The following is a 20,508-nucleotide window of genomic DNA, read 5'->3' on the forward strand; positions in this document are numbered from 1 at the left end:
TCTTTGCATTCTTAAAAGAAACAAAAATGTACATGGATTAAAAAATAGTCTCGGCAACTCTTTTTTCATTTTCGACATATCATTGGCAGCATGATACAATGAATAGGTAGCATTATCAGCCCAGCTGAAGCCCAGCTGATGGTAACATAATGTGTCAATTGCATTGAATTTATGTCAAATTTTGACATCTTATGTTACCAAAAACGGCAGTTGCTGCTACCTATTCATTGTATCATGATTGGCAGCCAGCTCAAAATTTTGCTGGCATGAAAAATCTAGTGCCAGTGGAGTCGACAATTCAAAAAATGTAATTGTGGTAGTAAAATATTGTGTATGTATTGAATTTTTCGAACAGTCACTGGAATGTGTAAAGGTTGGGTTAGCTGGGTTGTTAGTTATTTCTATCCGTATAAAATATATTTTTGAGTGAAACAATGGAAATTTAACATTTTCTGATTTTTAAAGAATAGACGTCCTATACATTCAATATGATTAATACCAACAAAAATATAATATTATGCCAAAGAATGGAGATATATTTCAACATCCTCAAATTTCCATGGTAAAATTATTTATTGGTGCCACCGTGGTACAATTGTATGCACATTCGCGTTGACAATTTGATGGGAATCGAACCCGTACATTAAGTGTGCAAGGCGGTTGCACATAGCTAATTCCTACATGTTGTGGTATAGGGTATCACATGATCGACCCCGCCCGACTATAGCCTTTGCTTAATTGTTTTCATATACATACATAAATATTGTTACGAATGTAACTGATAGGTTTAAGTTAATTTAGTTTAATTTCCGTTAATTTAAAAAATTGAATTGTCTACATGGAGATTAGTTAAACCTAATTCCGTAACAATATGTAGAATATTTTATTTTCATTTTCGAGCCTCGTTTAAGGACATTTTGTTTTACTTATTCCGTTCCTAAGAATTTAAATTCTCTCAACATTTTCAACCCTAAATGCATCGGGACTGAGAAAGAAGACTTTTCGCAATATTCAGCTATACATATATACTTTGTTTTGCGCCTGCAATCGTAATTTAGGTAAGCGGGTCAAATTTTCATAGAACAAGAATCCAGCCTATGGTCTTCCATGGGATTTTGTTTTTTTAAGCAATAAGAATACAAAATGTCGTTTGGTAAGTTTTTTATTTTTTATTAATCCATATCTGCTAATGGCGTTATAAAAAATTGTATATAAACTTCTGCTTGACTATCTTCCTGCAGCATAAAATGCATTTCCATTAAACCACTTAGATCCGTTTTTATTGCCACTTTGCTGGCGACCGATAGGGCTTTCTGTGTCATTCGTACCAAAGATGATTTGTAACGAGCTTTTGTAGTTTCACGACAATTAAACATTAATATCATATCACTAGATTTTGCCACTTCAATACTTGATTCGGATTGCATGACACCCAATGTATCGATTTTGAAATGTGGTCTTCGTGGTGATATTGTGATTTCCAGTTCTTCGGTAGATTTATCAAATTCTTGGAATATATTAGATAAATCTGGTCCACGTATAAACAAAACATTCAAACTGGAACCATTTTCGTCCAATGAATATTCCATAGGTTCTTCTTGTGCAGTCGTTTTTATGGAACATTCTGTACTTATGTCACATTCATCGTGTGGTTCCAAAACCAGTATAAGTGGGGCTTCTGGTCCTTTGTACAACATTTTCATTGTGCAATCAATACCGGCAAAGATACTCAAACATTCGTTTAGAACATTCATGTTTACATTGAAATGGACAACACCATCAGCATGGAACTCTGAAAAACAACCTGGCATCATAAACAATGAGGCCTGTATACATTTACCCTGTTCCACAGTGCATGTAAAACCATCCTCATTGACCATAAAGGCACCATGTTCCCCAAACGAAAGAGCCTTAATGCCAGCCGTAAATGTTTTTATCTGATCTAGACGGGCGACGAATTTAAAAGAAGAATATTGGGATTGTGTCAGCATTTTCTTATTGTGTAAAATTCCTTTTTCATATAACAGTTTCGAATGTTGCATCAGATGTTGGATACGGTGTAATAGAATCTGGTCTTGATTAATCTTCAATTACATTCTCTGGCAAAAACCTTGAGAAGAGAGTTTTCAATTTATGCGATGGTAATTCTTCAAAACGTAGTTTGTCGCTTTGAAGTAGCAGAGCTAATCGTAAGGCCAGTACGTGTTCACAAGTATAGGGTGCTGTGGAAGGATTACTTTTATGGCCCACTACTTGCTGCTGAAAGTTGTCACAGGTGCAGTAGTTTATGCGTGGAAATAGACGTACCAGTTTCAATGTCCCGTGGCGGTAACCCTCGTTGATTTCCGCAATCTGCTGTGTCTTTGATGAATTGTGGTATATTACAATGTTTTGATAGTCCAACAATCGCAATGCTGCCTGAACTAACACGTGTCCTAGAATTGCACCCAATTCTACAAATAGTTCACCTATGAGAGGAAGAAATGCTGAGTATTCTGCTATATTTTATGTCTGGATTTTACTTACCAATTTGTTTTTTACTAGAGCCGGAAGAAAATCTTTCAAAGACCTGTTCAAGGAGTATTGGTAATGAGAATCTTACGAATCGATGGTCTAAGTCTGGCATGGTTTGGTTTGTTTATGTTTACATGTTGTTTTTTTCTCTTTTTCACTTTTTCATTCACAATATGTGTATGATTTAAGTATAAACGTCTATTTTCAGATAAAAATGCATCACTTGGTTGGCAACGCACTTGTTATTGTGAATAGGTTGTTTCAAACAGCTGTCAATTTTGAAGGGAGTTTTTTGCGCGAAAAATCATTTCACAAAATCAGGCAAAAAATCAGCGGGACAAACAAACATGATTGAGAAGTGAAATAGAGTCAGTTTTTATTTTGATCCTTATCCATATTATCATTTTACATTATGTCTGTTGGTATAAATAAAAGAGCAATCTCACCAATGCTCCAAGAAAATGGCAACTGCAAGAAAATGAAAGTAGAAACAGCAGAGGACATAAAACCGAAGGAACAAGGAGACAATTACGATTTCCTATTTAATGAAGAGGATGATGATTTCGATTTAGCCGCCTTTGAAGCAGCGGAAAAGGAAGCTTCCAAGGAAAGTCTAGACTTGAGTAATTGGCAAAGATGCCGTGTTCTAGAGATAGAAAGGGAAAAGAAAACATTTGCGTTGATTTTAAAAGTGAGTGCAAAAGTCAAGCAGGATGCGGGTGAAGTTGAGGCTGAGGCAAAATGTTATCTACAAGGTCCTTGGTGTCACACTCGGGTATCGGTGGATGATATAGTTTCAATTAAAGCAGAATTTGATTCAAACCTGAATGCCTATAAAGTTGATAAAGATCAAGGATTTTGTGTTGTCCAACCAGATTCTTTGATATGTGGTACAACAGTTGTGGGTTCATTATTTTGCCGTCGAAAAGCTGTGTTACAGGATCGTTTTAAGGGTATTGATCCCAATAACAAAGTGGTAAGTGCATGTGTTTCTAAAATATGATATCAGTTTCTAAAAATAGTTAATTTCAGATGGTCGTTGGTTCCTTGGTCCATGAGCTGTTACAAATTGTATTGGAAAAAAAGATAATTGATATAAAGGCTATTGAAAAGGAGGCCAATGACCTCTTAAATTCCCAAGATACTGCATTTATGCTTTACAGTAGTCAATTAACACGCGAAGATACTACTTTGGAAGTTTTCCAATTTGTCAAAAGTATTCATCGATTTGTCCAGCAGTATATTGATGAAAAGGAAAATAGCATACCAATTGAAAAAGATAATTTCCATGATCGCATTTCTGAGATACGTGATATAGAAGAAAATCTATGGATACCCCAAATGGGCATTAAGGGTAAAATTGACGTTTCTGTAAGAGTCCAGCCACGTGAAAGAAGGGGACAAATAACCAAATTTACTGAAAAACAAGAGAAAATTTTACCATTGGAATTGAAGACTGGAAGGGCAACATTCTCCATGGAGCATAAGGGCCAATTGATTTTGTATCAAATGATGTTGACCACTTTGGGAAAGCCAACACAATCTGGATTGCTGTTGTATTTAAGAGAAGGATTCTTAAGAGAAATACCAGGCAGTCGTAATGAACAACGAGATTTAATAACATTGCGAAATGAAATTAGTCATTATTTAAATGCAATGCCTGATTTTGAAAATCTGCCATCAGATCCGAAATTAGAAGGTGATAAATTCATACAACCAATTGTATTGCCTGATCCAATTTCCCATCCAAATGCTTGTGCCCAATGTGCCTATGTCACATTATGTTGTAGTTTTGCAAAAACTGATCCATCACTTGAGCTACGAGCCAATCATCCAATACGCAAATTGTCCGAAGAAAATCTCAAGCATTTAACAATAAAAGATTTTGAGTATTTTATTAAATGGTGTCATTTACTGCTGATGGAAGAAAATGAATCTCGTAAATCCAATTTTCAAAGGGCCCTTTGGTGTCACACGCCTGATGAACGTGAACAAATGGGCAGAGCTATTTGTGGTCTAGAAATTGCAGATGAAGGCAAAGCAATTAAGAAGGAGGAAACGCGTTACTTACACCGCTTTGTGTTGGGACATAAAGTGAATGGTGGGGCGAAGGAAGTAGATGATGTAGTGGAGGAATATAAAGAAACAGATTTGATGTTATATGGGGTATGTAAATGAAATTTGTTTTAATTTTTTTATTTTTATATTCAACCGAAAATCTTATTTTTTATAGTTCTCTGCTGGTGAATATGTCACTGTTTCTACGGCAAAACGTTTGGCTATTGCTGCCGGATCAATAATTGATATGGACTCTAATTCAATTACCGTCAGCTTAGAAAGAAATTTAACGCAAAATTATGCCAATCAAGAATTTATTATTGACAAATACGAATCACAATCTGGCAATGTGTTTAACTTTACAAATTTAGGTATACTTTTGGATGATACAGAACAATCTGCACTTTTGAGAAAAATCATTGTGCAGCTTGAGCAGCCCACTTTCGTAAAAGTTTTGCCAAAAAATGTGAGCACAGAAGGTGGTGAGATTTTGAAACAATTAAATTCTGTTCAACGTGCTGCTGTTTTAAAAGCGCTGACTACCCAATCGTTTATGCTGATAAAAGGTTTACCAGGAACAGGTAAGAATGGGAGTTTGAAACGACTCTTTTAAATATTTTTATATTTTTTCCTCTATGCACTCCTCGGCGTCATTCAATGTTTGCAAACTGGTATCCCAGATACGGCCTACAACTCTAGGTCATTCAACATCAACGATATGTGTTGACGACAGTCCTTTGTAAAATGCAAAAATTGGAAGTCCAAGACCAGTTGAGTGAAAAACGAAGTGTTCCAAGGTGGAATGAAAAGTGCGAAAACGTAAATTTTACCATTATGTAGTTGCACAATATCCTCTAGTAACGTATTCGGATGATTGTAGGACCAGGTAGTCGGGCTGTAGTATGGATTATCACACTGAAGAAGATGAAAATATCCATCACAAAATCTGTAGCCATACTCTTCACCAAGCGGACAGTTAAAACAACTGCCCAGGACACATATGACGATGGTGGCCTGATTTCGAGCACAAACCAAGTCCTTGTTCAGCCTAATCATAAATGTAAACTCCCCGTGAGTTTTGTCTCTCTGTCGTATTTCCTTATTTTTCCAGGAACAGCTAAGAATGGAAGTTTGAAACCTTTTTTAAAATATTTTTTATAGACTTTCAGAATGAGAAATGTTATTTTTTTAGAGAAGATATTTCATGCGATATTAAAGAGGGAATGTGTATTTTTATACCCTCAGCATTTATGCTAACGAGGGTATATACACTTTCATACGGGCAAAATGTGCCTCATCGAAATAATGGTTTTAGGCCCCAAGTATATTTGGACGAAATGTGTTTCAGACAATTTGGAGTCGATTTAGCAATGTCCGTCCGTCTGTCTGTCTGGCTGGAGCGCACGATAACTCTCGAACGGATGAACCGATTCGGTTCAAATTTTGACTTTCGTAACATTCTGCTCAAACTTAGTTTAAGTTCGAAGATGGGCTATATCGGTCCACTCCTTCCGGTACCTCCCCCACAAAAGTTCGAAAATGTTCGGAAAATTTGTGCGCACGATAACTCTTGAAGGGAGTAACCGATTTGGCCCATACTGGACTTAGAAAACGTGTCAATATAGACTCAATCGGCCCACTCCTTCGGGTACCTCCCACACAAATTTTCGGAAATGTTCAGTTTAGGTCCATCTTTCGAATCGCTCTGAATTTTGTTTTAATAACTGGTATTCCTCCATACGACGGTACAAGTTTCATTAGGGGCAAGTCCATACTTCCTGAGAAAATAGCCTGATAGTTGCAAAAAACCACTATGACACCGTGTGAGGTGGTTGGAGCGCAAGATAACTCTAGAACGGATCTGCCGATTCGGTCCAAAATTTGGCCTTAGTAATATTTTGTCCAAACATAATTTAAGTTTGAAGATAAGCCATATCGGTCCACTCCTTCAGGTACCTCCCCCACAAAAGTTCAAAAATATTCGGAAGATTTGTTTATACGGTAGCTCTTGAAGGGAGTGGCTGATTTGGTCCATACTTTACACATCCCAATATATTTACTAGATGTAGATCAGGTTCAAATATGGACTATATTTGTCCACTCCATCCGGTATCTCCCACACAAAATTTCGGATAAGTTCACTTTAAGACCTGCTATCGAATCACTTTGTTGAAGCGACTTGAATTCGCTGTCTCAATTACGATGGTAAACGTTTTTTTAGGGGCAAGTCCATACTTCTTAAGCAAACATTCCGAAAGGTGTAAAAACCCTCTATAACACTATATAGTGGCTGGAGATCCACTTCCATAATGGTCATGTAGATCCATTCCTTTTAGTATATACTCCGCAAAACTGTTGATTTCCTAACATTTTTGTCGGTTTAAATTCCCAAAATTTTTGAAAACCCATAAATACATACGTTTTTTGGGAAAAAATTGTTTCAATATATACAGGCTGAGGGTATATCTATGTCGGCAAAGCCGACTGATACTTTTTTACTTGTTATAGAATATTTGTCTATAGATAGCCATGGGAAAATTACATCTGGTTTCTGCAACTGCAGCCTTAGTGCGATTTAACGTTTGCAAAAATGATAAGGTCCATAGGATTCACCTTAGGCTACTAGTCACTGAAATTTATTGCAATCTGTTTTCTGGGGCCTACAAGTCTAGTTACCATCCCTGGTAATGGATGATTTCATCTACGTGCAGCACATATATGCACTCTGAGGTATATGACAATATCCTCTACAAATTAAATCGCTGACATTAAAACAGAGCTGGCCAAAACTTATAGATCAATTGTCGACCAATGGTTATAGATTTCGGTCGATTACACAAGTCCTTCCTACCTTCGATAAGATCTGTATTGCGATTCTTATAGAATTACTGACAAGTGGTAATTGGAAAATTGTTAGTGCGCACAACTTTTCGTTTTACTGAGTTTTTACGGTAACCAGAGACGGAAAAAAGGAGTTGCAGAGTTTCACTACAGAAGTAGGAAGCAGCATGTAAAGAACTGGTCGGCATGTAAAAAACCCTATTGAGTATAAGAGGTCAAACGGCCAATCTGTATCTTCCGATACGAACATCCGATTAATGCATACAAATCCATCAAAAAATCCATTCTTGCATACTATTCTTTTCAATGTTGCTTCTAAAATATTTTTTTATTTTTTTAGGCAAAACCCAAACCCTGGTGGCCATTATTCGTCTACTTTACCTAATGGGCAAATCAATAATCATTACCAGTCACACACATTCGGCTGTGGATAATCTTTTGCTGCGTCTTAAGCCACACAAAGTTCCCTTTCTACGTTTGGGCAATGGAGCTCGGGTCAACGCTCAGTTACGCGATTCATGTGAATCCACGCTAATAGCAGACTGCCACACAGAAAAGGAACTAAGTAAACTTTATGATTCCTATCGTATTGTGGGTGTAACATGTTTAGGTTCCTCCAATGCCATATTTTTACATAGACGTTTTGATTTTTGCATTGTGGATGAAGCGACGCAAGTGATGCAACCAACCGTCTTAAGGCCATTATTCTTTTGTGATCGATTTATATTGGTTGGTGATCCTGAACAGCTGCCACCTTTAGTAAGATCAGCAGAGGCTAGGAAAAGAGGGGCCGACGAATCGCTGTTTCATCGTTTAGATTCCAAGGAGGCTACATCAGTTTTAACACTACAATATCGCATGAACAAAACCATTACCAAATTGGCAAATGATTTGACATATAATGGAGCTTTGGAGTGTGCCTCGAATGATATTAAAATGGCCAAAATGTCCCAATCCATAAATGTAATAAACACAGAAGAAAAATGGCTACAAAGGGTGTTGCAAACACATGTCGATCAATCTGTTTTCTTGATTGATACCCGAGATTGTTCGGAACGTTCTTCGCAGTATGCCAAAGCTAAACATAGCTCAACCTGTGAACTAATTGAGAAAACATTTAGTGAAGATTCTGCAGTAACACCACCAGAGGGCACACTTAAATCTGACAACTCTAAAACCTCCAAACGTTTGTCAAAATATTCCAACTACTGCGAGGCAGCCATAGTTTTCCACATAGTGAAGACTCTATTGACCAACAACTATGATCCCGATCGTATTGGTGTAATTGCACCATATAGAGCCCAAGTAGAGCTATTACGCAAACTGGCTTTGCAACATCATGAATTCTATGAAAAACAAAAACCTGCACTTAACTTTTCAATGGTTGAAGTTAATACTGTTGATCAGTATCAGGGTAGAGATAAAGATATTATTATCTATTCATGTTCCAGGACGGGTTCATCAGATTCTATGAACACAGAACGCTGCAGGGATGCTGAAATTTTGGAAGATAAACGACGTCTCACTGTGGCCATAACACGTTCCAAACATAAGTTAATAATTGTTGGTGATAGTGCCTGTATTCAACAGTATACTCCGTTTCAAACATTACTAAAGCGTATTCCAGGTTTTTGTAAAATACAATTGGAAAATGATAAAATGGGATTTCACTGGGACACCGTTATGGATGAATTAACCGAAGTAATTAAATCTACTTGAGTATTTTATTTATAACACATATATATAGAATTGTCAATTAGTTTTAAATCCATTTTGGGATTTTGAACGCAAATTTCTCGAATTATATGTTCAGCAGTGCGATTAAATTGTTTGTCCCTCCGTAACTGCTGATTAGATTTACAGATTTATTGAATATATTTTTTAATTTATTGTGTTCGATTTTGTTTAAAATTCAATCTTTGAAAAAAAAAAAAAAAACAATTGAAGAATTTATCTTTTACATTGTAAGTGTTATCATGTCCAATTCATACTGCCTGCCTAAAATTGTTTTGTAATGTATCGTCTAATTGTAATTCGAATAAATTGTGTTTCTTTTTTCATTATAATTAATGTTTAAATTAACAATTTAAGTTTACCTACATGGGTATTTTGATATTTGTTGGGGAATTGTAAGGTTTGTAAGAATTTTTGTTCAAAAATGCCTGTGCTATATTTTTGTGTCACCCTATTACAAACTGACTGAGAACATTAAAGCATACTTTTAGGCTTTATTAAACATAAAAACCTTTCTCTTAACCCTCCTTTGGACACCTGGGTCTGGCCAGACCTTTTTCGTTGAGTATAAAAATGTCTGCCCAACTCAAGTGTCAAACGGATTTTTGAATTTTTTTCATGAACCGTCAGAGCAAATCTTGTGAATTTTTTAAGAATACCTTTGTGTTAACATTTAATTTCGCCGAAGCCATACCCAGTTGAAAAAGGAGGATAGATTGTGAGTCAATGATATGAATTGACTATTTCACAATCAGAGCAATCATGAATATTTCCCTCGGATTTTATCCGCACCGAAAATAATTTTAAAAAACTGAAATTCTATTAAAATCAATATTTTGAAATGTTGAAAACTACTAAAATCACTTAATTATGGAATATTCTAGCCGAATCGACAAAAATATTCCCTTTTTAGACATAAATATGGAAATAAAAAATTGTGAAGTTGGGGAAAAAGAAAAATTCAGCACGGAATTTTTATTCATGATTGCCCTGAAGTCGACAACTCACAATTTTGAAATGTTCACTTTTTATTCAAAAACCACACGTAATGATCAACTCCACCCATCTGCCATTATTAGACAAAATAATAGCTTTGTTCTTTTACTTTTTTAATGGTAAAAGTGGTAAAAGAAAAACTGTCAAAATTGCTCTCTCATGAACATTTTTTCCAGAAAAGTACAGGAACGAAAAAATGGTAGATCTGGTAGCAATGTCAAAAATAAACATAAAAATTCAATTTTCTTCTTTTATTTCACACTTTTTAATTTTGTTTTGTCAGCGTTTGATATTTTCATCCAATGTTCCGGCCAGCGGCTGCCACCTCAGTATGTACATGTTTGTATTTGTTTTTAGTTTTTCTGTATTGGGAGCAGTATATCCCGGAATGCCTGCTCCGAATTCTATTGGTCCGAGCCGGGACGGAGGAAAACCCAGGACCAATATATCTGTGCAGAGTTTGTCACATCCGCATCTTCACCCACATCCAACCTTCGGTGAGATGCAATAGATGTCAGGAGTGGGTGCATCTAAGGGGTTGCTCTTGACTCGTCCACGTGAGGGACTACAATGTTCTGAGGAAAGATCGCACCAGAAGTGGAGGTGGGGGATTGGCTTTCCTATTGCACCAGTCTGTCCAATACAGACCTATCTCGCTTGAGCCTGTCTCTAATGACCCGTATATGGAATGTATGGGGGTAGCAGTCAGGTGTGGAGCTGCCGAGATAGAGTTGCTGAATGTATACATCCCGCCGAGAAATAGCTGTATCCCTGATTATAGGCCTGACATTAGCCCGCTCGTGCAAGGTCATAATCGTCTGGTCCTGGGGGATTTTAATGCGCATCATGAGATGTGGCATTCGGCTCTCGGAAACGACCAGAGAGGTACAGCGCTGGCTGAGCAGATTGATAGCTCTACGTTTTGCACGGTCAATGAGGACGCCCCTACCAGAATTAGAGGAGAGTGTCACAGTTCGCCTGACATAACCATCGTGTCACCTGGTCTGACAAATGACGTTACCTGGCAACCCGTCATTTCCCTTGGATCAGACCATCTCCCCATAATTGTCTCTATTAGCGGACCACCCGACTTCATCACCTCTGAACGCCGCACGTTTGTCAATCGTAAAAAAAGCTGATTGGCCGAGTTTCAGAGAGTTCACCAATCACCGCTTCAGAGAATTGCCCAATCCTTTTGATGTTCGGGTAGCGGAATGGACGTTCCGAGACATCATCAATGCTGCAGCCGCTCGCCATATACCTGCTGGTCGAATACCCGAAGTAAGACCAAATTTCCCAGCAGAGGCGACGGGATTAGCAAATGAGCGTGATAAGCTTCGTCGAACCAACCCCGACGACCCCGGAGTCAGGGAGCTGACACTGGAAGTTAATAGGCTGGTCGGCTAACATAAGCGGAACAAGTGGTTAAATCATCTGAAGTGTTGCAACATTGGAGCCGGTATAAGCAAATTGTGGACAACGGTTAAGTCGCTCTCGAACCCGGAAGGAGGGATGGCAGGACCTCAGTCACGTTTGGCGACGTTACGTTGACTGACCCGAAGAGGTGTGCAAGTTACTTTAATCGACTGTTTGTCGAGCACCCCGAGAGTGACAGGGCGAAGAGAAGAGTGTTACGTCGCATTAGATCTCTTCCTGTCGAGGATGAACCACCACAGTTTACAATGGATTATGTTGCGAATGCTATCAGGAACGCTAAATCATCCAAAGCGTTGGGCCCTGATGGAATCTCCATGATAATGTTGAAGCAGCTGGATGAGCCGGGAGTCGAGTATCTCACCAAAGTCTTCAACTTGTCGCTAGCCACCCTCGTTGTTCCCGAAGTCTGGAAAATGGGCAGGGTGGTCCCACTACGGAAACCAGGCAAGGATGCCAGCAAAAGTGAATCGTACAGACCGATTTCGCTTTTGTCCCCTGTAGCGAAGACTCTTGAGGCCTTAGTCCTCCCCAGCATTAGAAATAGCTATAAAGTGGCCTATGTACGCCATCTCCACATATATTTGTCGAGGACTCAACCAGGAGCGGCCGTGTGATAGAACAGTGATGGTGGCGCTTGACTTATCAAAAGCCTTTGATACTGTCAAGCACTCCACGCTGTTCGAGGACATCGAGCAGACAACCCTCCTGCCAGGTCTGAAACGTTGGATAATCAACTATATGTGTGGTCGCCAGTCGTATGTGGAATTCAGGAACAAGTAATCCAAGCCCCGTAAAGTGAAACAGGGAGTTCCCCAAAGAGGGGTGATATCTCCGGAAATGTTTAACCTCTACCTTTCCTATATTCCGCCCCCTCCATACGGCATTGAGATCGTAACGTATGCGGATGATTGTACGATCCTGGCGTCCGGTTCCTACCCTGATGACATCTGTGAGAGACTGAACTCCTATTTAACCGATCTTACCACCTTTTTCCACGCGAGGAATATGCAGATATCCGCCACTAAATCGACGGCCACTCTGTTCACCACATGGACGGCGCAGTATAGAAGAGAGTTGAATATCAGGGTCGATGGTAACAGAATTCCGACCACAAACTGCACCAAAATTCTAGGGGCCACATTCGACACCACCTTCACGTCGTCGGCGCATGCCACAGCTATCTGCGATAAACTGAAATGTAGGAACAAGGTCCTCAAGTCCCTAGCCGGCGCAGCACTTGGGGTGCAGATAAAGAAACCTTGTTCACCACGTATAAAGCGATAGGTCGGTCTGTGGTAAGCTATGCGGCGCCAATTTTGTCCCCGAATTTATGTGACACGCAGTGGGATAAGATTCAAATTTGTCAGAACGCCGCCCTGAGAACAGCAACAGGGTGCCTCCTCAAATCTACAGTGGACCATCTACATGAGGAGGCAAAGATTCTTCCAGTACGACATCATAATGAGATGCTATCGTTGCAGTACTTGCTCGGGTGTTACCGTGAGAGCCATCCCAATCAGCATCTGCTGGCCACCGATACACCCAGGCATATCATGAAGGATATTCATGCTCTAGAGACGACGGTCCAACAATATAGGAGAGAACCTCTAGATCAATAGGCATATCAGGCAGGTTTGAACAACATTCACACGGACACAGTTGCTAAGACCATAAGCAATTATTGTGTGAATGCAGTCATCGGAGCACACCCCCCATCTATCGCAGCTGAAGAGTGTCAGCTGCCACGACAAACCAGAGTAGTTTTGGCTCAATTACGCTCAGGATATTGCAGTCGCCTAAATTCCTATTGGGCGGGAATCGATCGCGCCGTGCAAGACATCTACCCAGTATGCGGCATGGGCCCGCACGAAACTAAGCACATATTCAACTGCCCCGCCAAGCCTACTCATATGACTCCAGTGCATCTGTGGTTATATCCCATCGGAGTAGACAACTTCCTGGAACTGGAGGTAGACCCAGAGCCAGATTGAACAGGAGAACGAACATACAAACATAATAATAAAACAATGTTACAACAACAACTAAATGCTGTCTTTTTACTTTTTTCTTTTTTATCAAAGAGTAAAATCTCTCTTACTCTCAGAAAAGAAGTTACTGAATAATTATTACTGAAAAAGTAAAAAGAAATCTTTCTGAAAAAGCCGATATACGTGTCTTCTCCCCTCATTCATAATTATGTGCCAAAGTTATTTTGTAATTAATTATCCTTGTTGAACAGTGTTTTTGTTCTTTTTCATACCTGACCGGATCTTTGATAATTTCCATAATTCCCTCCATACGTTTTGTTCCATTTTAGTGATTAGGTATGCATACCACACTCATCATTGAGCTTTGACCCGGTGAAACGTTTTTAACAGCATCATCACCGTGTTTGGTATTCCTCAGCTCGTTAAGTTTGTTTTATTTCTATTTCTCGTCATCACTGAATTCTTCATACGGCAAACTTTTGGCTTATTGCCAAAAAAATGCTGAAAACATACCTTTAAAAAAGTAGAAAAAACACCATTAAACAACAATAAAAAAGTGGAAAAAGGTGCTCTGGTACACGAGCTTAAAGTGTGAACTTGTAATGCATTTAAAACATGTGATGGAAGATGCGATGTCATTGCACAATGGCATATTTTGTGTCAAATAAAAGTTGATTAGTAGTTAACGGCTCACACTAAAAGTGAACCACCTTGTTTGCAAAAAAAAAAATACATTAAACCTACTCCAAATTAAGGCAATAATTTTTTCGATTTTTCCAAGCGGCGGTAACGCTTTTAATACCCTCCATATCCGTCAAACTGAATCCGTGATAATGTATAAAGGTGTGAACAGAATGAAATACGCCGCTTTTTTCACGCTCAGTTTCATGTAAAAGATTAAAGGCCAAGTACTAACTAATTCAAATTCTGCCTAGTTCATTTGAATTAGGTAGTACTAGGCCTTTAGTCTTTTACATGAAACTGAGGGTGAAAAAGCGGCGTATTTCATTGTGTTTCTATCTTAAATTAATAAAAAGTCGGAGCCAACAACGATTTTGTTGTCATGGAACTGAGCGTTACATGAAACTGAGCGTGAAAAAGCGGCGAATTTCATTGTGTTTCTACCTTATCATCGTATATCAACCCACTGTGTTTCCGCAGTCATGTCGCACCGTTGAACGTATAAACGCGTGATGTATAACACATTCCATTTCAAATACAATATTTTTGGCTGGTTCCTTCCTCCTCTGCTGCCTTGACTGACTGTACGCTTGAACTAGTGAGCTGACATAACCGCATTCATCTCTTGTTTGAACATTTTATTCGCATTACAAGTTTTGTTAAACATTCATCTTTAATGTTAAGTATGAATGAACGTATGTGAATGTGTGTTAGGTCATAGTGGAAGTCCATAGTTTTGGTGGAAAACCAAATGCGAATGGAAAATGATGTTATTTATTCACCACAAAAAAACACTTACTTTGGAATACTTAACGTTAGGTAAAGGATCCAAAGAAAGGAGTGTTGAGAGCATAAAACAAAATGTATGTTAGCCATAACCACCAACATAGGCTGTTACAACAACTACCGTAAAGGACACTATACAATAGTCATCATATATTTCCAGCCATTTTATTATTCATCGGGCGTATTTTATGATTTGAGGACTTTCAAATGAATTTTTTGACAAAAGCTTTTTAGGCTAGGTTGAATAAATAGACAATGGACAACTAACGGTACTGCAATGTAGAATAGTTTTTTTGCTGAAAAATTTATTTTATTAAAAATACAGAGAATATGGACCAGCCCATGACTTATCTTGGTCAGTATATGAAATGTTTGTATGATCGATTTCCTGCTTAATCTGCCTCTGGGTCTATCTCCTGTTCAATGACATTTGATCAGCCTTTTGAAGTCAAATTTCCAAGCAGGAAAGAATGGAATAATGGATTACCACTGACAGGTCGTGACATCAATGTATACACAGATGGCTCCAAGATGAAATGGGGAGTCGGCTCTGGTGTCTACTCAGATGATGCAAACATATCTACATCCATAAAGCTATCTGACGACTGCAGTGTTTTTCAGAGATACTGACCATAAAGGAAGCTTGTATTATTCTCTTACAAGTCCACACACCAAACTCAATAGGAATTTATGTCGACAGTCAAGCGGCGGTCCTTGCACTAAAATCAAACTCTGCCACATCGAAGCTAGTGAAAGATTGTAAAGATGAACTTGCTAAACTAGGGCGTCTGCCATAAGGGACTTGATGGGAACGAAAAAGCGGACGAACTAGCCAGAGTAGTATCAGCCTCTAACGAATTCCCAAAGGCGTCGGTCGGAGCTCCTCCTCTGTTCCTGCCTGCACTATCGTTCCTTCATAATATCGCCGAGATAGCCGAAGTAGGTCCGAGAGACCTTCTGCGATTTCTCAATTCATCAGGTTGGATTTAACTGCAAACATACCGAGTGGTGTGGTTTTAAAAACGGTATTCCGTATATACTAATTGAGGCTATAAAGTATAGCCACCACGTAAACCAACCAACCAACCTATCTTCAGTTCTAGAAATATGGCTGTCTTGATGGGATGTAACCACAGATCTGGTGGAGTTAATGGAAGGCAGTTGAAAAGGTGTAGTGATAGCTATTTCTGTGCCGCATGCTGGGCATATGTTATGCACGGTGACATCGATCCTGTCCTATAGGAATTCAGACGGCTCCACCATACCAAAACTACTCTGGTTTGTAGTGGCAGCTGACCCTCCTCAGCTTCGATAGATGGGGGATGTTCTCCGAGGACCGCATTCACACGATAGTTGTGCGTCTGCCTCTTTGTGAATGTTATTTAAACCTGCTTGATAGGGTTGTTTATCTAGGGATTCTCTCTTGTAACATTGGACCTCTATTTCTGGATCATGAAGATCCCTCCTGACATGAATGGGTGGGGGTCCTATCTGCCATATGCTGATTTGGATGGCTTTTACGGTAACACCCGTTGCTATACTGGAAGAATCTTTATCTCCCTATGTTGATGGTCCAAAGGTAACCTCTTGCAGTTCTCAGTGCAGCGTTCTAAAGGTTTGACCAAACGTGGACCAAACTGGCGCCGCTTACCTTACCAGAAACCGACCTATCGCGTCAACAAGGTTTATTTATCTGCATCACAAGTGCTGTCGGCAAAGGACTTGAGGACCTTGTTTCTTGACAACTAGAATTTTTGGTTCGTTTGTGGTCGGTATTCTTTTACCATCGACCATGACATTCAACTCTGTTCTCACCTCTGCTGTCCATGTGGTGAACAGAGTGGGCGTAGAGTTAGTGGTGGATATTTGCATATTCCTCGCGTGGATAAAGGGTTGATAAATCAGCCAAATAGGAGTTCAACCTTTCAAAAATGACATCAGGGAAAGAAACTGACGTACAATCATCCGCATACGTTACGATCTCAATGTAGTCTGGAGTGGGCGGAATACAGTAGAGGTAGAGGTTAAACAATTCCGGAGATACCACCACACATTGGGGAACTCCCTGTTTCAGTCTACGGGGCTTGGATTTCTTGTTCCTAAATTCCGAATTCCGTACGATTGGCGTTCATACATATAATTGATTATCCAACGCGTCAAACTTGGCCGCCCCATGTCCTCAAACAGCGTGGAGGGCTTGACAGTATCAAACGGTTTTGATAGGTCAAGCGTCATCACTGTTCTATCATACAGCTTATCTTGGTTGAGTCCTCGACAATTATTTGTGGAGATGGCTTGCAGTTGTCATGCTGCGCTGCTTAAGGAACCCATGCTGATGACCGACAACTGGGTAGCTATTCCTGTCTCTAGAAGGACTTAAGGCCGTGACAATCAATCTTTGCTTGCTTCCGAAATGTCAAATTATAAAGACATGCCTCTTTCAATTTCGGCGGCGTTCCCCCATATAATCTGACATTTGAACGCAAGCAAAGCAAGCAATGAGCTGATTCTGTCACGGCCTTAAAGCCTTGACACATAAGAAGTATGGCAATCTTGCTTAAGTCATATCTGGTCCTTAGTCTTTTATCAGATATGACTTCAGCAACAATGCCAGGCTTCTTATGTGTCGAGACCTTTAAGGGTGTTTGCTACGGGCGACAAAAGCGAAATCGGACTTTACGATTCACCTTTGCTGGCATCCAGGGGGCAGGGGACCACCCTGCCCGTTTTCCAGACTTCGGAACCGATGTGGGTGGCTAGTGACAGGTTGAGAACTTTAGTGAGTTATTCGACTCCTGGCACATCCAGCTGTTTCAGCTTTACCACTGAGATTCCATCAGGGACCAACGCTTTGGATTATTTTGCATTCCTTGTAAATTGTAGCGGTTCATCCTCCGCAGGAAGATATCTAATGCGACGTAGTACTCTTCTCTTAGCCCAATCACTCTCACGGTGCTTGAAAAACTGTTTACAAAGTCACCAAACGTGACTAAAGTCCTATCTTCCTTCCTTTTAGGGTTCGAGAGTGATTATACCGTGGCCCACAATGTACTTTTAGCGGCTCCGATGCTGCAACTCTTCGGATAATTTAACCATTTGTTCCGCTTATGCTCCCCGACCAATCTGTTAACTTCCAGTGTCAGCTTTCTGACTCTTGGGTCACTGCGGTTGGCTCGACGAAGTTCCTCACGCTCATTGGCTAATTCCGTCGCCTCTGCTGGCAAACTTCCCAGGGTATTCGACCAGCAGGTATATGGCGAGCGGCTGCAGCAGTGATGATGTCTCGAACGATCTTTCAGCTACCCGAAAATCAGAAGGATTGGGCAGATCTCTGAAGCGGTGATTAGTGAAACTCGATCAATTAGCGTTCACATGATTGATGAAAGCGCGACGTTCAGAGGTTATGAAATTGGTCGGTCTGCTGATGGAGACAATTATGGTCTGATCCAAATGAAACGACAGGTTGCCAAGTGACGTCATTTGTCAGACCAGGTGACACGATGGTTATGTCTGGCGAACTGTGACACTCTCCGTTAATTCAGGTAAGGGTGTTCTCATTGACCGTGCAAAACGTAGAACTATCAATCTGCTTAGCCAGCACTATACCCCTCCGGTGGTTTCCGAGGGCCGAATGCCACAACTGATGATGAGCATTTAAATTCCCTAAGTCCAGACGGTTATGAACTTCAAAAGGCGGGCTAATGTTGGACCTATAACCTAGAGCACAACTATTTATCGGCGGGATGTATAGGTTCAGCAATTCTACCTCGACAATTCCACACCTGACTGCTACCCCCATACATTCTATGTGCCGATCATTAGAGCCAGGCTCAAGCGAGATTATTATTGAACAGACTAATGCAATAGGAAGGCTTATTCCCCACCTCCACTTCTGGTGCCATCTTTCCTCAGTACGTTGTAAACATTAGAACGCTGAGAGCTACAGTTGTTTATGAGCTTGGTTTCCTGCACTACAGCGACCATGATATTATTTCGACTCATAAAATTCGCTATTTCCTCGATCTTACCGTGTAGTCCATTGGCAAAAGTACGCATTTTTAGGGATTGGAACAGCAACGGCTGGACTTAAGAGCTGCGTGTTTGGCTATCGTTGGGGGGATCTGCGGGGGAATCGCGTATACTGATGACAACGACAACTCGCAGGAGCTAGAGGTGTCCCTAAATTGCACCCACTCACGACACCTATTTCATCTCACCGAAGTTTGAGTGTGGTGGATATGACAAATTGAGCACATAGAAATATGTCCTGACTTTTTCTTTGTCCCGGCCCGGACCATAAGAATCCGGAGCAGGCATTCCCAACACAGAAAAACGATACAAATACAAACACGTGTACACTGAGGTGGAAGCCGCTGGCCGCAACACGGGTGTTGCGTGGTTGCAGGTCAATCCGGTACGAAAGTCCATTAAGGTTTTCGTTATTTTTGAGATTGAATAAATTATACTTTTCGTAACATTTACCAGCTTTGACTGGTAAACTTTAAAAATTCCAAACATTTCAACACTCCAAAAATGTGACACAATTTTTATATGCTTGAAGGATTTATGTGATAATTTTGGGATTAAATTCCAAATTAAAGATAATGTACCGATAAAACTCCATAAAAACAACCTTCAATTTTTCAAATGTAATCTTCGTTTCCAAAATAATTGACCCTAAAACACATGAATTTGTTTAAATTGCAAACTATTGAAAATTTTTTTTGGCAAAAAACAACATTTGATTGATTATTTGATAGGTGATGTTTATTTGATTATTGGTATTTGTTATTTATTTATGAATGATGCTGCCGGTGCTGCTGCGGAATGCAGGTGTGATGGATGTTTGTATATATTTGTTAATAAACAATGGCATTTGTTTGTAAGTATTTGGTAATACAATGTACATAATTACAATACAAATAGAAATCAATCAACTGACCCAATTTAAATTTAATACCCGTTGAAAATTTGGCAATAGCAAATACAATTAAGTTCGTTTAGGCAATTTGACAGGCAGTCACAAAAGGGTTCATTTGATGTGTAATAATGTGGCTACTGTCGAAAAGGAGGTGGGGGTGGGTGACTGACTCTCTGCATCTTTTTATAAATTATGTTGAAATACTCTCATTATAGAAACTATAAACAGCAGCAGCCAGCAACGAACGGTACTCATTGCAATGACATCCATCACTAACTTTTCGAAAACATCATCAGCACCAATAGAAAGCAAAGCAGTAGCAGGTTAAAGCTGGAACTGAAGCACGGCTATCACGTATTTGTCGACTAACATAAACTATGAACTTGTGCATGTCATTTGTCTTCTGGAATTTAGAGTTTCAGGGTTTTTAGGAGGCAACAAATGTTCTCTGACAATCGACCAAAAAATAACCGACCAAACAATAATTATCACAGCTACGAATTTAAAGAACTTAGGGTAATCCCAATATATCTATGTATAGGATGGAAGGTA

At 39.6% G+C, this 20,508-nt stretch overlaps 2 protein-coding genes across 2 annotated transcripts; one reads left to right on the forward strand and one right to left on the reverse strand.

Annotated features, from left to right (window-relative positions):
* Positions 1–1,149: 1,149 nt before the first annotated feature.
* On the reverse strand, positions 1,150–2,732 carry Rad1 (Radiation insensitive 1). Its single transcript, XM_073974671.1, has 2 exons — positions 2,527–2,732; positions 1,150–2,468 (listed from the first exon to the last, which is right to left on the reverse strand). Exon 2 carries the CDS (start codon positions 2,040–2,042, stop codon positions 1,173–1,175), a length of 870 nt encoding a protein of 289 aa, XP_073830772.1. The 5' UTR covers positions 2,043–2,468; positions 2,527–2,732; the 3' UTR covers positions 1,150–1,172.
* Dna2 (DNA replication helicase/nuclease 2) lies at positions 2,723–9,479 on the forward strand. Its single transcript, XM_073974670.1, has 4 exons — positions 2,723–3,490; positions 3,547–4,680; positions 4,748–5,153; positions 7,754–9,479. The coding sequence occupies exons 1-4, from the start codon at positions 2,927–2,929 to the stop codon at positions 9,130–9,132; spliced, it is 3,483 nt and encodes a 1,160-aa protein (XP_073830771.1). The 5' UTR covers positions 2,723–2,926; the 3' UTR covers positions 9,133–9,479.
* Positions 9,480–20,508: the final 11,029 nt, after the last annotated feature.

This window comes from Musca autumnalis, unplaced genomic scaffold (assembly GCF_047663935.1).
Source record: "Musca autumnalis isolate F117 unplaced genomic scaffold, ASM4766393v1 scaffold_3, whole genome shotgun sequence".
Taxonomy (NCBI): Eukaryota; Metazoa; Arthropoda; class Insecta; order Diptera; family Muscidae; genus Musca; species Musca autumnalis.

Bases quoted from the DNA above. Each gene is read 5' to 3' on its own strand.
- Rad1 (XM_073974671.1), bottom strand. From the start codon at position 2,042: ATGCAACATTCGAAACTGTTATATGAAAAAGGAATTTTACACAATAAG.
- Dna2 (XM_073974670.1), top strand. From the start codon at position 2,927: ATGTCTGTTGGTATAAATAAAAGAGCAATCTCACCAATGCTCCAAGAA. The intron at 4,681-4,747 runs GTATGTAAATGA...TATTTTTTATAG, and splicing joins CAGATTTGATGTTATATGGG to TTCTCTGCTGGTGAATATGT. The intron at 5,154-7,753 runs GTAAGAATGGGA...TTATTTTTTTAG, and splicing joins AAAAGGTTTACCAGGAACAG to GCAAAACCCAAACCCTGGTG.